The 13,945-nt window shown below is 43.8% G+C and overlaps 1 protein-coding gene across 1 annotated transcript; it reads right to left on the bottom strand.

Moving 5' to 3' along the window:
- Nucleotides 1-954: 954 nt before the first annotated feature.
- On the bottom strand, nt 955-13,786 carry NELFB (negative elongation factor complex member B; the record flags this gene model as incomplete). Its single annotated transcript, XM_010082306.1, has 12 exons — nt 955-1,390; nt 1,646-1,754; nt 2,564-2,705; nt 3,632-3,738; nt 4,672-4,814; nt 6,126-6,221; nt 7,192-7,294; nt 8,649-8,761; nt 10,144-10,329; nt 12,350-12,580; nt 13,362-13,461; nt 13,623-13,786. Coding segments are annotated over 12 exons (1,632 nt in total), but the record flags the coding sequence as incomplete, so codon positions are not given.
- Nucleotides 13,787-13,945: the final 159 nt, after the last annotated feature.

The following is a 13,945-nucleotide window of genomic DNA, read 5'->3' on the forward strand; positions in this document are numbered from 1 at the left end:
CAAATGATACCGAGCTGCGGGCATGGCCAATACTCCAGGCAGGGCTGCGGTTCAGAAGGACACCCCTCAACAGGCTGGAGAAATGACCCGACAGAAACCTCGTAAAACTCAAAGGTAAATATAAATTCCTGCCCTTGAGCAACCTCACCTGGGCTGGTCCTGCTCCGAGTCAGGGGCTGGGCCACAGACCCTCCGAGGTGCCTCCGAACTGAATTATTGTGCAATTCTGAACAATTCATGCAGGCACCTTCCTGCTTACAGGGAACTGGCAACACAGTTCTTTTCAGGCATATTGTACCTGCTGAAATCATTCTGAAGTCCACTGTAAACTCACACAACTCATTTTTCCCCCGTGCCCATCTTCCTGCACACTCTACCTGAGGCTTACACCGAGGCAGCAATAAAAGCAGAACAGGAATTAACTGTAGCAGTACAGACACATGATCCAGGCAGAACAGGCTAGTTTTTCAAAGACAGAATTTCACTCCACCTACACTCAAACCCTATTGTCACTGGGAACATGCTAGTCTTGTTTTTTTTCACTGGCTCCAGCACTCATTTCAAGCTACTCCTTGAAGAGAAGTGGGGAGAAAAGGGGAGAGAATGGTTCAATTTCTGTCCTTCTTTGCAAGAGCCTAGCTGAGAGATGGCTGCTGACTGCTTCTTGGTCTATTGACAGTGGGGGACACCTCTGACTAAAGCAGCATGTCTTACCATGTACCTCAAACAAGACATTTTATCAGTGGAGCTTATTCCTCTGGAGAAGATGCTTAACAGAAGGATATGTCAAAGACCCAGAGGAGGAAACTAACACTGAAGAAAGCTATGGTTAGCCTTGCGCAGTTCTCACTACCTGCTCAACCATAACACAGTTAAAACACTCATCGAGCAGTTCTTAAAGTAGAGTTTAAAAATACAAGATGCCAAGCTTAAAAATACACATTTTCTTTTTTTTTTTTTTTTTTTTTAAAAAAAGTAGTACAGTCAGATTTTAAGTGGATCTAGAAGAAGACACTCAGCTATCTAAGAAAAGTAAACCTTTGCAATGCACTGCATACAGCGTTTTCTAACCAGCCAGAGCCAGGGAGTTGGGTAAACTGCAGTGTTTCCTGAAAGACCTTCAGTGGCTTTTTTTTGTTTGTTTGTTTGTTTCCACCCTGTAGGTAGAGACACTTGAAAGGCAGTACAGTGCCTTCACGCTGCAGAGCACCAGGTCAGTTCTTCCATCTCACTCTTGCACTACAGACACAGCTCAGCGTGAGGCCGGTGTGGGCACAGTGGGCAAGGGCAGTTCCATGGAAGGAGTCTCGGTCACTTCGGCTGGGCTTGGCTTGCGAAGCTCCAGTTTCTCAGTGAGTTGGTTATAAAGCTCCTTCAAAGCCTCCCCACTCTGCAGAATAAGAATTAGGAAGGGGAAAAACAGCAGAGTCACACTTTGTTCTAGCTGTTACAAGTTAGAACACTAAGTACGCAATTACCCAGTGTGTTTGAACACAAAGCAACACAGAAAGAGGAAGCTACAAGGTAATTAAGACACAACGTGGTACACTTGGAAAGCAGAGCTCATGTTCTATTAAGCAATGTCTGGAAAGGCAGCTGTGCTCATTTGCAATTAATTTGTCCGTTCTCATGCTTCCCTTCTTACCTGCTTGGTGGGTTCCAAAGCCTTCTGGAGAGACTCTAATTTGGCAGGCGCCACTTTGTGATGCAGATGAAGCAGCAGTCTTAGCACATGTCTGTGTACATTCTCCTTTCTGCAAAAAAGCAATTTTAAAGCAGAGTTACTGATACAAACAAACACCATCTTGAGAACAAGCTACAGCAACAGTACCAGAATAATTCACACATCCACAGACCGGCAGCATTGTTACAATTTTCCAAAACACCCGAGAATTGCAGCTTGCATGCTACAAAGTGCTAACCCTGCCTTAGACTTCCAAGCAATTCATGTAACTGTTCACCAGGAGCGGACTAACTGTAGCAACCATGAGGAAGGAGGGGGAGATTTAAGCACAGCCTGCAGTATGTGGCAGCACCTGGTCTCCGCTGGACAGGCCGTATGCTGATGCAGGAAGATGTTTGTCCCTCCGTTAGTGTGGAGGAAGTGGTCGCAGTGGCACATGCGGCTGTGCCTGAACAGAGGTTCTGGTCACTTTTGGGGAAGCCTCCTGGGGGTAGATCTGGTCTGCAGGCCACCAGTTGAACCACACTGACTTAACAGAATTAACAGATACAAACTGATTTTCTGCGGGCAGCTGATACAGCAAAGAGCTGAAGTTAACTCTTCAGACTCAGAGCTACTGCAAAGCGTGAAGGATATCGTCTGTTGCAACTCCAACTTATGAATAACAAACTACAGTTTAGACAATAATTCATAATCAACACTTAATTTTGCTGATAAAAACTTCATCACAAAATATAAGCCTTTTCTTCAAGAAAGACAGCATCAGGCTAAACGTTTCTGCTATATGTGAAGAGCTTTCTGAACTATTAAATTATAGTTCAGTATAAACTCTCTCAGCTATCCCATAAACTCACTTCTCCTGAGGAAAATAATTTTTACCTTGAGCAGGCAGTGAGAAAGAAACCATCAAAGAGACTGGTGCAGAACTCCTCGAGTGCAAATTCATCACCCAGCAGCGTGAGGTTACCAGTAAGCAGATGCAGAAAAATATCACTGAAGGCCAAGTCACTGAATGTCTCGACTAGACAACATGAAAAAGAAAGAGCCTGAGACTGACATGGATAGGCCAAACCCTGACTACACAGCAGACTGAAAACTTTGCAGTGAGATTCCCTTAGTGGCTTTTAAAACTTAGCCAAGGCAGGTGGCTTTGATCTTCCAGACATAAAAGATTAGGAGCAGAGGGGTGAGAATATGTAGAAAGCCCCACACCAAGGCTGAAGTCACAGAATAGCTTGCTCCTGCCAAAATCCCAAAGCCCCCTACTATCCCTCTCCACCATCCTCTGTTCACAGCCACATCCACCTCCTTGCACTCCTGCAGTGAGCAGATGCAAATCACGTACCAGTGGAAAACTCACCCGTGTCAGTGAGCTGACAGTTCAGCAAAGGGTTCACAGAACACCAGGGTTGGGGGGAGGGAGTGGGAAGTGAAACCCCACCGACATTACTGGGAGCTGCAATTCCTAAGATTGCTTCAGAGCTCTCGTGCAACTTACCCCAGGGATGAAGGCAATCCCAGGGAGGAATTTAAGGCTGTGTTCAGTCCTGTTTTGTTACAGGGTTTTTCCCCACACAAAGCCAAGTCCCAAGAATTTCTGGCCACCTGCAACTTCTATGAGCAGCGGCAGAATTAAGCCACCTGTTCTTTCATCTTTCAGTTCATGCCAAACAGTTCTCAATGAATCTCACTGTTCATACAGCCTTCGATCTAAGGAACCACTGACCTTCAGCCACTAGCCCTAAGTTCTTGGATCTGCAGACACGTATCCTAATTGCAGACAAAACCAAACACTTCTGCAGGGCCTTACAACTAAGTCACCAGAAGAGCCAAAGGCAGAACGTTACGTCTTAGACTCTGAAATCACTTTCATTGCAGTTTACTTGCCTCCTGGGTGTCCAGTACAAGGCAAACAGCTATAGAATGGAAAATGAGACAAAAACTTACCCAGAGCTGGCAGGAGTCTAAGGAAAGCATTCTTGTTCCTCTGTTTAGTGATGTGAAGGATGTAATACAGCCCAATCTCACAGGCAATTCTGTTCTCCTGCAAGAATCTGTTATGGCAGAAGCAAAGTTTCTTAATCAATGAAGCTAAAACTGGTTGGTGGGTTTGGTTTTTTTTAAATTTAAAAAGAGGTTTAAAATACTGCTGGTTAACAATCAAGCTGTCACAGCAGTGGCTAAACTCAGTGAAGAGCAGCTACTCTGTGACCAAGTAAATGATCATCGCTATGCTCACTACCATGATCCAGAAAAATCTATCATTCAGCAAATATTGCACTGTGTCGCAATCCAAAAGTGCTATTAAAAATGGGTTTTAGAAGAAGCCCAAATACTCAAAAATGATACAAAGTCCAATACTTTTTTGTTTTAGTTTTCTAAAGGTCAAATATCAACACTGTCATAGAGGAGAGTACTACTGCCAAGACACACTACTCCAGATTCTGGCATAAAGATAAGGAACGTGCTGGAAATCAATGCAAGATCTGAATACAACATGGCACACAGAGGTTTTAGTTATCTTTTTCTTTTACTCATCTGGACTGACAGGTTGTCAACAGAGAATGAGTGTCTGTGTGACAAGAATGCCAACCTTACAGTTTACAACACCACTCTTCAGAACCAAGCACGGGCACCTGTCCAACTGCACCCAGGTATCACTCAAACCCTCATCATTCGCTGCCTGGGAAGCTACACCAGCAGCAGATTTGAAAGCTGTAATACCGAATACTTTCGTATTCACTCTGCCCAAAGAATGGGGGTTACAACAAATATTATGTAGATAAATTTTATTTGAGGAATCATGGTGGAAACCCGTTCTGCTAAAGGAAAAGTTCAGGCTTCATTAACTGGGACTGAATCTTACCCCAAGCAAGTCTTCACTTTACCACACGCAGTGTTTTTTCCTGCCAGCGTTGGCTGGCTCCTTGATGTTTTGCTGTGGTAACAAGACTATACACACAAAGTCGGTAAGGCAGATTACGTACTTAGTGAAAGCTTCAGGAATGGTGCTGGGGTAGGGAATTTGTCCCTTCTCGTCCGAGGGCAGCTTCTGATCTACGCTGAACGTGTGGTCATCCACCACAAAGGACATCAGCATAGGCAAGAACTTTGTGATCAACTCAGCTTCCTTAGAGGAATGGAAGAAAAGAGGGAAAAGAACAACGCTTTCATCAATCAGTTCATGCCACCTAATGGTCCTGCAGTGCCGTAACAAACAGGGAGGCAATAAAATGAGCCACATCCTACCCGTAGGAAAACAACTTTTCGGACACCCACTTCCAGTCAAAATTCTTGAATAATTCACTTCCACATGTTCCACTGGCAATTAGGGAAAGCTGTACTTCACCTCACCTACAAAAATACTCCTCCTCAAATTCTTTCTTTTGACAACTACATAGCATTTCTTCTGAGAGACCTTTTCCAACCCTGCTGCAAGCACTGCACATCTTAAGAATGGTACCAAACTGCTTTCATCAATAATTATAAATCATTTTGTTCATTCCCTAAGCTACAGCTATGGTTGTCACAGCTAGAATGGCAACAAGAAAGAGCATCTCCTCACACAAGGCTGATCAACCTGTGTTGTACCAGATTCACAGAGTGGGAGGTTACAGCTTGTGGCCATCACAACTAAAACAGATTTTAAAAACAGATTAGGAACAATGTTCACAGTTTCTTTCTAAGAGATTCATGAGAGCACCTCTGCAAGTCAAATCACAGCGTTACTCTTGGAGTTTTGGTCACCTTCACTGTTACAATCTGAGTATTAATGCACACCCTTCCTGCTGTAAATTTAAACATGCAATCAGCCAGTAATATATATTTTGGAGGCTTCAAACATCCCCCTAGGTAGACATTTGCTGCTTTACAGTTCAGAACAGAAACAGCAAACTGGAGAAACAGTCCTACTGTGCAACACCATGGTCAGCCTTCCTTCAGCTGAAGGCTGAACCCATATATTGTGAAGTATTTCCAGGGCATGGAAAGACTGTAGCTAAATGTGGTACTACACAAAATTGCTACAACAGATCCCTGGAAGGGAAAAACATTTTTCAGGTCAATGAAAACTTCCTGCACTGGTACCAGAGTTTCAGACTAGCCTCTGAAATCCTGTTTTCCTCAGACAAGATCTCTTTAACAAACTCGTCAGTTGCGTAGAAGCTCCCAGGAACAAAGAGCAACCAGAGCAGAATTTAAGACCTACAGTTTGATTTTAAAACAGTAAGAGCAAGGCATTCATGTAAACAAAAAAGCAGGTCAGTGAAGCTTACAACATGTCCACTTGAGCTGCTGCTGTGACCACTTACCTGTTTCTTCTAATAAAGCTATGACAAGGGGTATGCAGAATGAACGTTAAATCAGGGACACAATAAAATAATAAACAAGTTTAAATTTATTTAATTAAATGCGTTAAATTCTAAACATCAAAACAGCTCACCATCTTTGGTTCCTTGAAGACTTGACTGTCAATCATGTCCCAGGCCCCCTGTCCCAAAGACAGCATCCTAAGGAGCAGCAGCAGATCCGGGCTTTCCTCGAATTTAAAAAAGAGGAGAAAAACAGCTATTCTGATGTTCCACATATTGCACATAGAGATATTTATTTGGAACTAGTGGTTCACATTCAAAGCTCTCCTGGATTAGCAGCTTTATTCAAAGACTGCTAGAGACATTCTGTTCTCCGATTTAATTGACAACCAATTCCTCAAATGGGAATGAAATGACAGACACACCTGAGGGCTTGTGGTTTTTTGTAACATTTTATAATGTGCCAAGAAGTATGCAGCTGACCTGATCACGTTCCTTTTAAATGTGTCCAGCCAAATTAGTGTACTGAAATATAACATGTGACAGGACAAATCAAGTCATCTCAGCAGAAACAAGAAAGAGAAAGCATGTGTAAGAATGACAATTTATATTCATTTATATTCTACCCTGGAACCAAAACAATTTTCAGTCTTAAACTGTCATGAGGAAGTTATTCAATCCAGCAACAAAATTTAACAACTCGGGGATAAGGCCTCACACTGTTCAGACACGTGTAAGGCGACCCTCCTTTAATGTTTAAGCACCTCCTGCAGACACCACTTGCAAGAGCTGTATTGTATCAAAGCCAACAGACCAGAACAGTGTAAACTAATCCATCGTATTTACCATGGCAGGGAAAAAAGGCTGCTGCTGTTAGGCAAACCCACGGAAGGACAAAGCAGGGAGGCAGATATTCTGTATATGATTCTATATATGCATAGCTGTTAGGGTAGAATGAGCCATGCAAAGAATTACTTGTCAGTTTGGAGAGCTCCAAAAAGCCCATCTCCAAAGAGTGCTCCTGCAGAGCTCCAAGGTACGTGCTACAAATGGATAGGTAGTATCACCTTTCCCTTATTTCACTTCACACATGCATTTGAGAACTTAATCATACTTCTACAGCGCCAGTCCTTTGTCGATGAATGCTATTCAGTTAAGACTATAGTTCAGAGCAGGTACACAAGCTGCAACACTCACCCTGGGTAAGGTGTCCTGCCCAACCAGGTCTTGCAGGTGCCGTATGGTACTCAAGGCTAAGGTGTTAATGGCAAAGGGGTCACACAGGATCATTGATAGGTCCCTGAGAAGTAAAAATCAAATACATGTCATACATAACAACCAACCCTACCATACAGTGCCACATCCAGCCGTAGGACACCAGTGTGTTTCACTGGAGTAGTGAAATTGTTCAGTCTATTCTTTGTTGCGATTCTGTCAACTATCAGATGTAACATCAGAGTAGTGTGCGTGTGAGTACACTGCTTTGTTATAAACACACACGCACTGCTGAGTTTAAGAAGAGAGGTAGACCCAGGTCAAGTACTGTAACAATACCCTTACTAAGGTAATGCAAAACCTGAATTTCTGTCTTTTGCTACCTACAGGCGTCCACCTGCATCCTGGTTCACCTGGGACAGAGTTAACTCTCTCCACGTTAGCCGGTGTGAGGCTGTGTTTGGGTTTGTGCTGAGGAGAAGCTGATCTCACACTGATGGGCAGAGCTGCTGCCAGGACACTCAAGGACTTTCCAGTTTCTCTGCTGTGCCCGTGTCTGCAGGGGCAGGAGGAGCTGGGAGGGAGCACAGCCCCAGCGACCAGCCCAGGATCTGACCTTGGGTTTAGGATTGAGACCCAAACTGGCCCATGGTCTGTTCCATCCCATGCCTGGCATGGCCAGGAGAGAGGTGAGGCTCTGTCCGGAAGTTCTCACTCTCTGGGTTGCCCCTCTCTCGGAGTCATCTTGCACTCTCGGTCTCTTGAAGGCTGAGGGTCTTATCTCTTTCCCAGCATTGCAGTTTCAGGACTCTCCCTGCTCTGGGATTGTTGGCCAGGAACAGGCTGAGCCTTGGTCACTGGGTGGTGAGCAGTGTCACTGTGTGTCACTCATTTGTATATTTGTATATATTACAATTATTATTGTCGATATCATTGTAGTTTAATTATTCAGTTGTTCTTATCTCAACCCTTTTCCCTTCACCCCTATCTCGTTTCCCTTCACCCCTTTAATTCTCTCCCCCATCCCCAGAATGCGAGAGGGTGAGCAAGCGGTTGCCGTGGCGTTCTGCTGCCAGCCAGGGCAGATGAACCTTCTCCTGCCTTGTAAAAGCACCATGAATGTTATTTTTTTGACTTGAAAGCGCATGCTATCTGAAAACAATTAGTAAAGGTCTTCTGCATTGAAATCAAGCAGGAAATGTCCCACAGCCAGTTACCAGGCCGCAGGGGGGGACTCAGGTCTGGCAAGTGAAGCAGCACCAGCTACGTCACCAGCACATCCCTGGCTCTGCCCTAGTGCACTAACGTCACACATGCACACGATTTGACCGCACAGAAGAGCTGCGGGCTGTTAGCTGGCTCGAGGGAAGAATTAACACCTACAATACCTGTCAGATGTTGTGGCTGCCGGGAACCCATTTTCAGTTTCTCAGCCTTACCCCAACACTTGTTCTTGTCCTTTCTTCACTCCATCCAGAAACCCTTGCAATTCCCGAGCTCTCTTGTTGTCCACAAATTTTTCCCGAATGCAAGCGTCAAGGCACCAGGTGAACTGTTACAAAAAAGGAGAAAGCTTTATGAACCACACCAACTCATTAAACCAGCAATAAAATAGACAATGTCACAGAAAACAGGCTCTGAATGACCTCCAAGTATCTGGAATTAATACGCTTCACTGATACAGTTAGGTATGGTACCAAACTGGTCACAAATACAGGAGGTCAGAAATACAAACGTTCCAAAAGGAGGTCAGAGATACCAGTGTACACTAAACTGGTGTCACTTTCTCTCCTCCCAAGACAGGCACTCCCTGGCAATTAAGGAACGGGCATGCATAAAATATTCTGCTGCCCACCACACCTGGTCAGTGTGGATTTACAGAAGTAGGAGGCTCTCACGGAAGCAGCATCACTTAGCAATCATAACAGGGGATATTCCAGCCACTCCAATAACACTGCCACCCTCCAAGTACGGAATTTTTACAGGGGAGGTGCTTCTGCTTTATAGTTGTATGGTCACCATGGAAAAAGACAGTTCAGTGAAACATTTTATCTGACTTAAAATTAAGGGCTTTTTTCTCCTTTCAGAAAACAATACATACATTTTTCCCAAACATTTCACCGGTCAAAAAAGAAGAACTTGCTGAATTTTCTGAAATGCTTTCATCGTGGCTCACTGTCCTTGCAGCAGTCAGTGCATTTTGCAGCAGCAAAATGAGGTTGCTGAAAATGATCTGTAACTTGAACAAGAACTGCCCTTTTCTATTCACTGTCTGATACCAATCTGGGGACTCTTGATCAGAAGACATTAAAAAGCATGCAGTAACATTCATCACCACTCTAGGACATAATCTCTCTAAGCAGAATGCACATAAAACTCAGCAACATTACATAAGAGAAAAAGCCTTGTTCTAGATCAGAGTGATGCTAACCATAACAAAGGACCAGTAAAAGATCCTGGTGTGACATTAACACACCTGTCACCCCCCAGTATTTTAATAATTAAATATTTTCTTATAATTCAAGATCCAAAGTATTAATGTTACCCACAAAGCTTACTGACAGATGGAGTATATCACACCAGGGAGGGAAACAAGCTTTGATTAAGACCCTGGGACTAGTTAATGGTTTTTATTATTTTTTGCAGCATCTACGTAGAACAGATTAGAGACAGTTTTTAACGCTGCACAAGTACCATAAATTGGAATGATTTATGGGTTATGAGATGAAAGCAAGCTGCTGGCTAACCAAGATGAAATTTTCACCTGAAGTTCCAAGGAATATAAGATGACTTTTGGATTCAAGGTCTGAACTCTCTTCACAGAGAGGAGTCATCTTCTCTTGGCTGAAGCCCTGCAGTGCAGCAGGTACACACAGGAGCGAGTGAAAAGAAAATTCTCCAGTAATACTCCTATCTGCCCCACACGAGTAATACCTTGTGACAGGGGTCAACAGTGCAGATTTCACTGATTTCCAGGTCATGCAGCGACATCAGGAGCTCTGCCCGTAGTGTGCAGTAATGAACATTCCTTGTCCGAAGGAACAATGTTCTCAGAAACTGCAACACCATATCGTAGAGCTTCACATTCTTCCCAATCATCTGAGTCAGCTTCTGAACCACCTAAGCTCAAAGTGGAAAAAACACACACTCAGTACCAAGAGATGCTGTTATTTTACACACAAAACATAAATTAATTCTTTTACATGACTTATCAAGAGTGAAACATCCACATTGACATGAGTTCCTGAAAAGGAACTATTTATACAAACATTTCCAAGACTGTTCAAGCGATGCTCACCAAATCTTTCACAGCCATAATGAAAGCATACAGAATGTCAAGAAAAGGTTTTCTTGCAAAAGGAAATTGAAACATTTCTAAAATCAGGTACTCAGCTATGTGAAACAGATAAGAAGCAGTACCTGTTACTGATTAATAGAATTTACAATTACTGTAACATGAACAAAACTCACTTTTCTTCAGATTTCTTTTTGTATTTCTTTCTACCTTCAGGCTATGGGTGTGAGAATGAAGGTTTGTACTGGTTTTGGCTTGGATAGAGTTAATTTTCTTCATAGTAGTTTGTGTGGGGCTATGTTTGGGATTTCTGCTGGAAACAGTGTTGATACCACAGGGATGTCTTCCTCAGTGCTGAGCCCTGCTGACACAGAGCCGAGGCCTTTTCTGCTCCTCACTCCACCAGCGGGCAGGCTGGGGGTGCACAAGGAGCTGGGAAGGGACACAGTTGGGACAGCTGACCCCAACTGACCGAAGGGACATTCCAGAGACCATATGACATCATGCTCAGCAATAAAACCAGGGGTGGAGGTTGGCAGGAGGCTGCAGCTCAGCGACTGGCTGGGCATCACTCGGATGGAGGTGAGTAATTGTTTTCATTTGCATCACTTGTTTTTGTTGGGTGCTATTTTTGTCTCTCTTTGTTGGTTTTTCCCTTACGAATTTTTAATTATTAAACTGTTTTTATCTCAACCCATGAGTTTCTTTCTTTTACCCTTCCAATTCTCTCCCCCATCCCACCACGGGAGAGTGAGCAAGCAGCCGTGTAGTGCTCAGTTGCTGGCTGGGCTTAAACCACAAGTCTGCAGTGTAAACCTGGAGTAAATTGCACTAAACGGGTTTCTGAAAGCAAAGCAGACCAAAATCAACCCCCCCCACGTAACAGACATGCTACCCTCTCTGAAACTAAAGCTTATGCTGCCTTATCACTACAATTCCTTAGCGTTCTCGATAGCAAGGTCCTTACAGAAACTCTGATATTTGCACAAGCCCCCTGAGATAAAGCAACACATCACAGCTGAACTACTGCAATGGCTCTCTGTTGCCAAGAAGAGGAGAGACCCACTCCTCCTAACGCCTGTGCCACAATTCCCTCCCACATCACGGCTGCCTGTGTGATCCAGCCCATCTCCTTCCAATTGCTTCGGTGCCAGGTGATCTCTGCTTTGAGCGGATCCAACTCACTGTCTTGGAAAACTACTTACTGGTTTTATTTGCTAAAGTTTCAGTAGCAATTACTGAGCTGAATCAGCTCACAGAAGGGTCTGACAATTGCCAGAGCTCCAGCGAGGGAAGGGAGGAGCAGCAGTTGCCCTCCCTGTGTCTGAGTGCTGGATCAGATCAGCCACCTCATGTAATTCCATGCAAAGAGCAACTTGCTGAATGTCAGACTAGATATAACTTTCAGTGTCCCTTTCCATTTTTAATAACAACAACAAAGCTTTTGCTGGGCTATGTCCTGCTAAAAAAAAAGTCCCAAGAAAATAAATTTAACATATTCAAACTGATTTGATATAGATGCTCAGAACTCAGAACAGCTGAGGCATATTAAAGCCTGAGTGACAATAAAGAAAAAAACTGGCCTTGCTGGTTTTTTTTTTAAGTGGATAAATAGCTTAGAGCACTAATAAATTATTACACAGCATTAAGTAACTATTAAAATAAAAAAAAATCAAGATATGTAGGAAAAAACAGCCTGGTACTTCTTGCAAATACTTTACCTGCCTAAACAACTGCAGCAGCAAAGTTAGGCAGGTGAAACGGACACTGTTACTTGACGAGGTTGACTGAAAGCTGATTTAATTCCATTCACAAGCATGTTGTAAGAGGTTTCCTTGTCCTTACCTCTCCCTGACGTCTTGTTTTGGGAGATGGACTGAAGAAATTGTGCAAGACAGAAATATCATTGCTGAAGAGAATATTTTCTTTCTCCAGGATGTATTGCTTCAGCAGCGGAGACACCTCATCACCAAACAGAGCCTGGTTGTCCTGCCAAATCTGGCGCTTCACCTCCACTGCACACGCTTTATACAAATCCTTATCAGCCATTACTAACTTCAGCTTCTTTTCAGGGACCTACGATCAACAGAGCAGTTACCAAAGCAGCTCACCTGCCTGACTGTCCAAGTAATAAGTAACAGACTACAGAAGACATTTAAGTCATAATCTCAGGCAGTCCGGTAATTTACACAACAACACAATTAAACAACAGGCAGTATCACGGACTCATCTTTTGCCGTACCTACTCCTGTAACAGTAAGGTGGTCCTAAGACACTGAACTTCAACAACCAAATTACGCACCAAATTTTTTCTTATTTCTTTCAAAGAGGAAAAAAGACTTCCTTTAAACCTGTGATGCTGAGATTTGGGGTGACGTTTCAGAACTCACAACTTACAAAAGTTCTAGTAGCAGTTTTAAATCCCCTACCTTAAATACAATATGATGCTTTTAACAAGGCTACTCCTAGAGATTTCTGTTTCACAGATCTGAATCTCACTCCTGTACTTCTAGTTGCATGCTTCAAATCTTATTTTCTACTTATTGTAGTTACTTAAATCAGCTGTGGAAAAAAATCACCTATCCGTGAATTTGACTACTTTTAGGAAGCTGCATATATTTAATTAAATAGGGAAATAGTCTCATGTGACTATGAAAAGGTAAAATGCTTTTTGATTTAGTCTACTAAGCTGTTAGCAGATACACTAATGTAGTAAATCTTCAGTCAGTTCCTAACACTGAACGACAACCTTGCAGAAGGTCTGCAGAGGGAGCATGCAGCCCACCTGACAGCACAGCTAAGGGAAGCTACACAACAGAGGTGTAATGGAACAGGCCAACGAGTGCAGTGGTTTTACCTTGGGCAAGTGCTTCATGACACACATCACCACCGGCTGTATGGAAGGCATCTTGACCAGGGAAAAGCTCTTCTCTAGCAGATCTTCCAGCTTCTTGTATCTGAAAACATATAAAAGCAAGAGACTAAGTGCCACATAAGAGTAAAGGACCGAAGTGGTTCATCTCAAAGCCACTGGAACTTGATCCCCCAGGAACCTAATTCTCCTTTTCCCACAAAATTCCCAGCTCACGCCAAATAACCAACAAGACTGTCGACAAACCTCTCCTCGACCTTCCCTTCCAAAGCGATGGCAGAGATCCTCTCCAGCAGCTTCTCCCTCAGCTCGTCAAACACCGACTGGTGGAACTCCAGCCGGGGGGTGCCGTGCAGGTCCAGGAAGGGCAGGGCCGACTGCAGCGAGGGCAGCAGCACCCCATTTTCCGTCTGCCAACACAAACACCGCACAGGGAGGGAGGCGGGGGATTAGCCTGCTCCGAGAGCCACCAAGCACCAGCACGGACTGCTGAAGACATGCTGGTTAAAACATAAAAAGAGGAAATCCCCCAAACCGGCCCCACTTCGGGCCTTCTCGTGCCCTCAGCC

The sequence above is a fragment of the Pterocles gutturalis genome, unplaced genomic scaffold, assembly GCF_000699245.1.
Source record: "Pterocles gutturalis isolate BGI_N339 unplaced genomic scaffold, ASM69924v1 scaffold23189, whole genome shotgun sequence".
In the NCBI taxonomy this organism is placed as follows: domain Eukaryota; kingdom Metazoa; phylum Chordata; class Aves; order Pterocliformes; family Pteroclidae; genus Pterocles; species Pterocles gutturalis.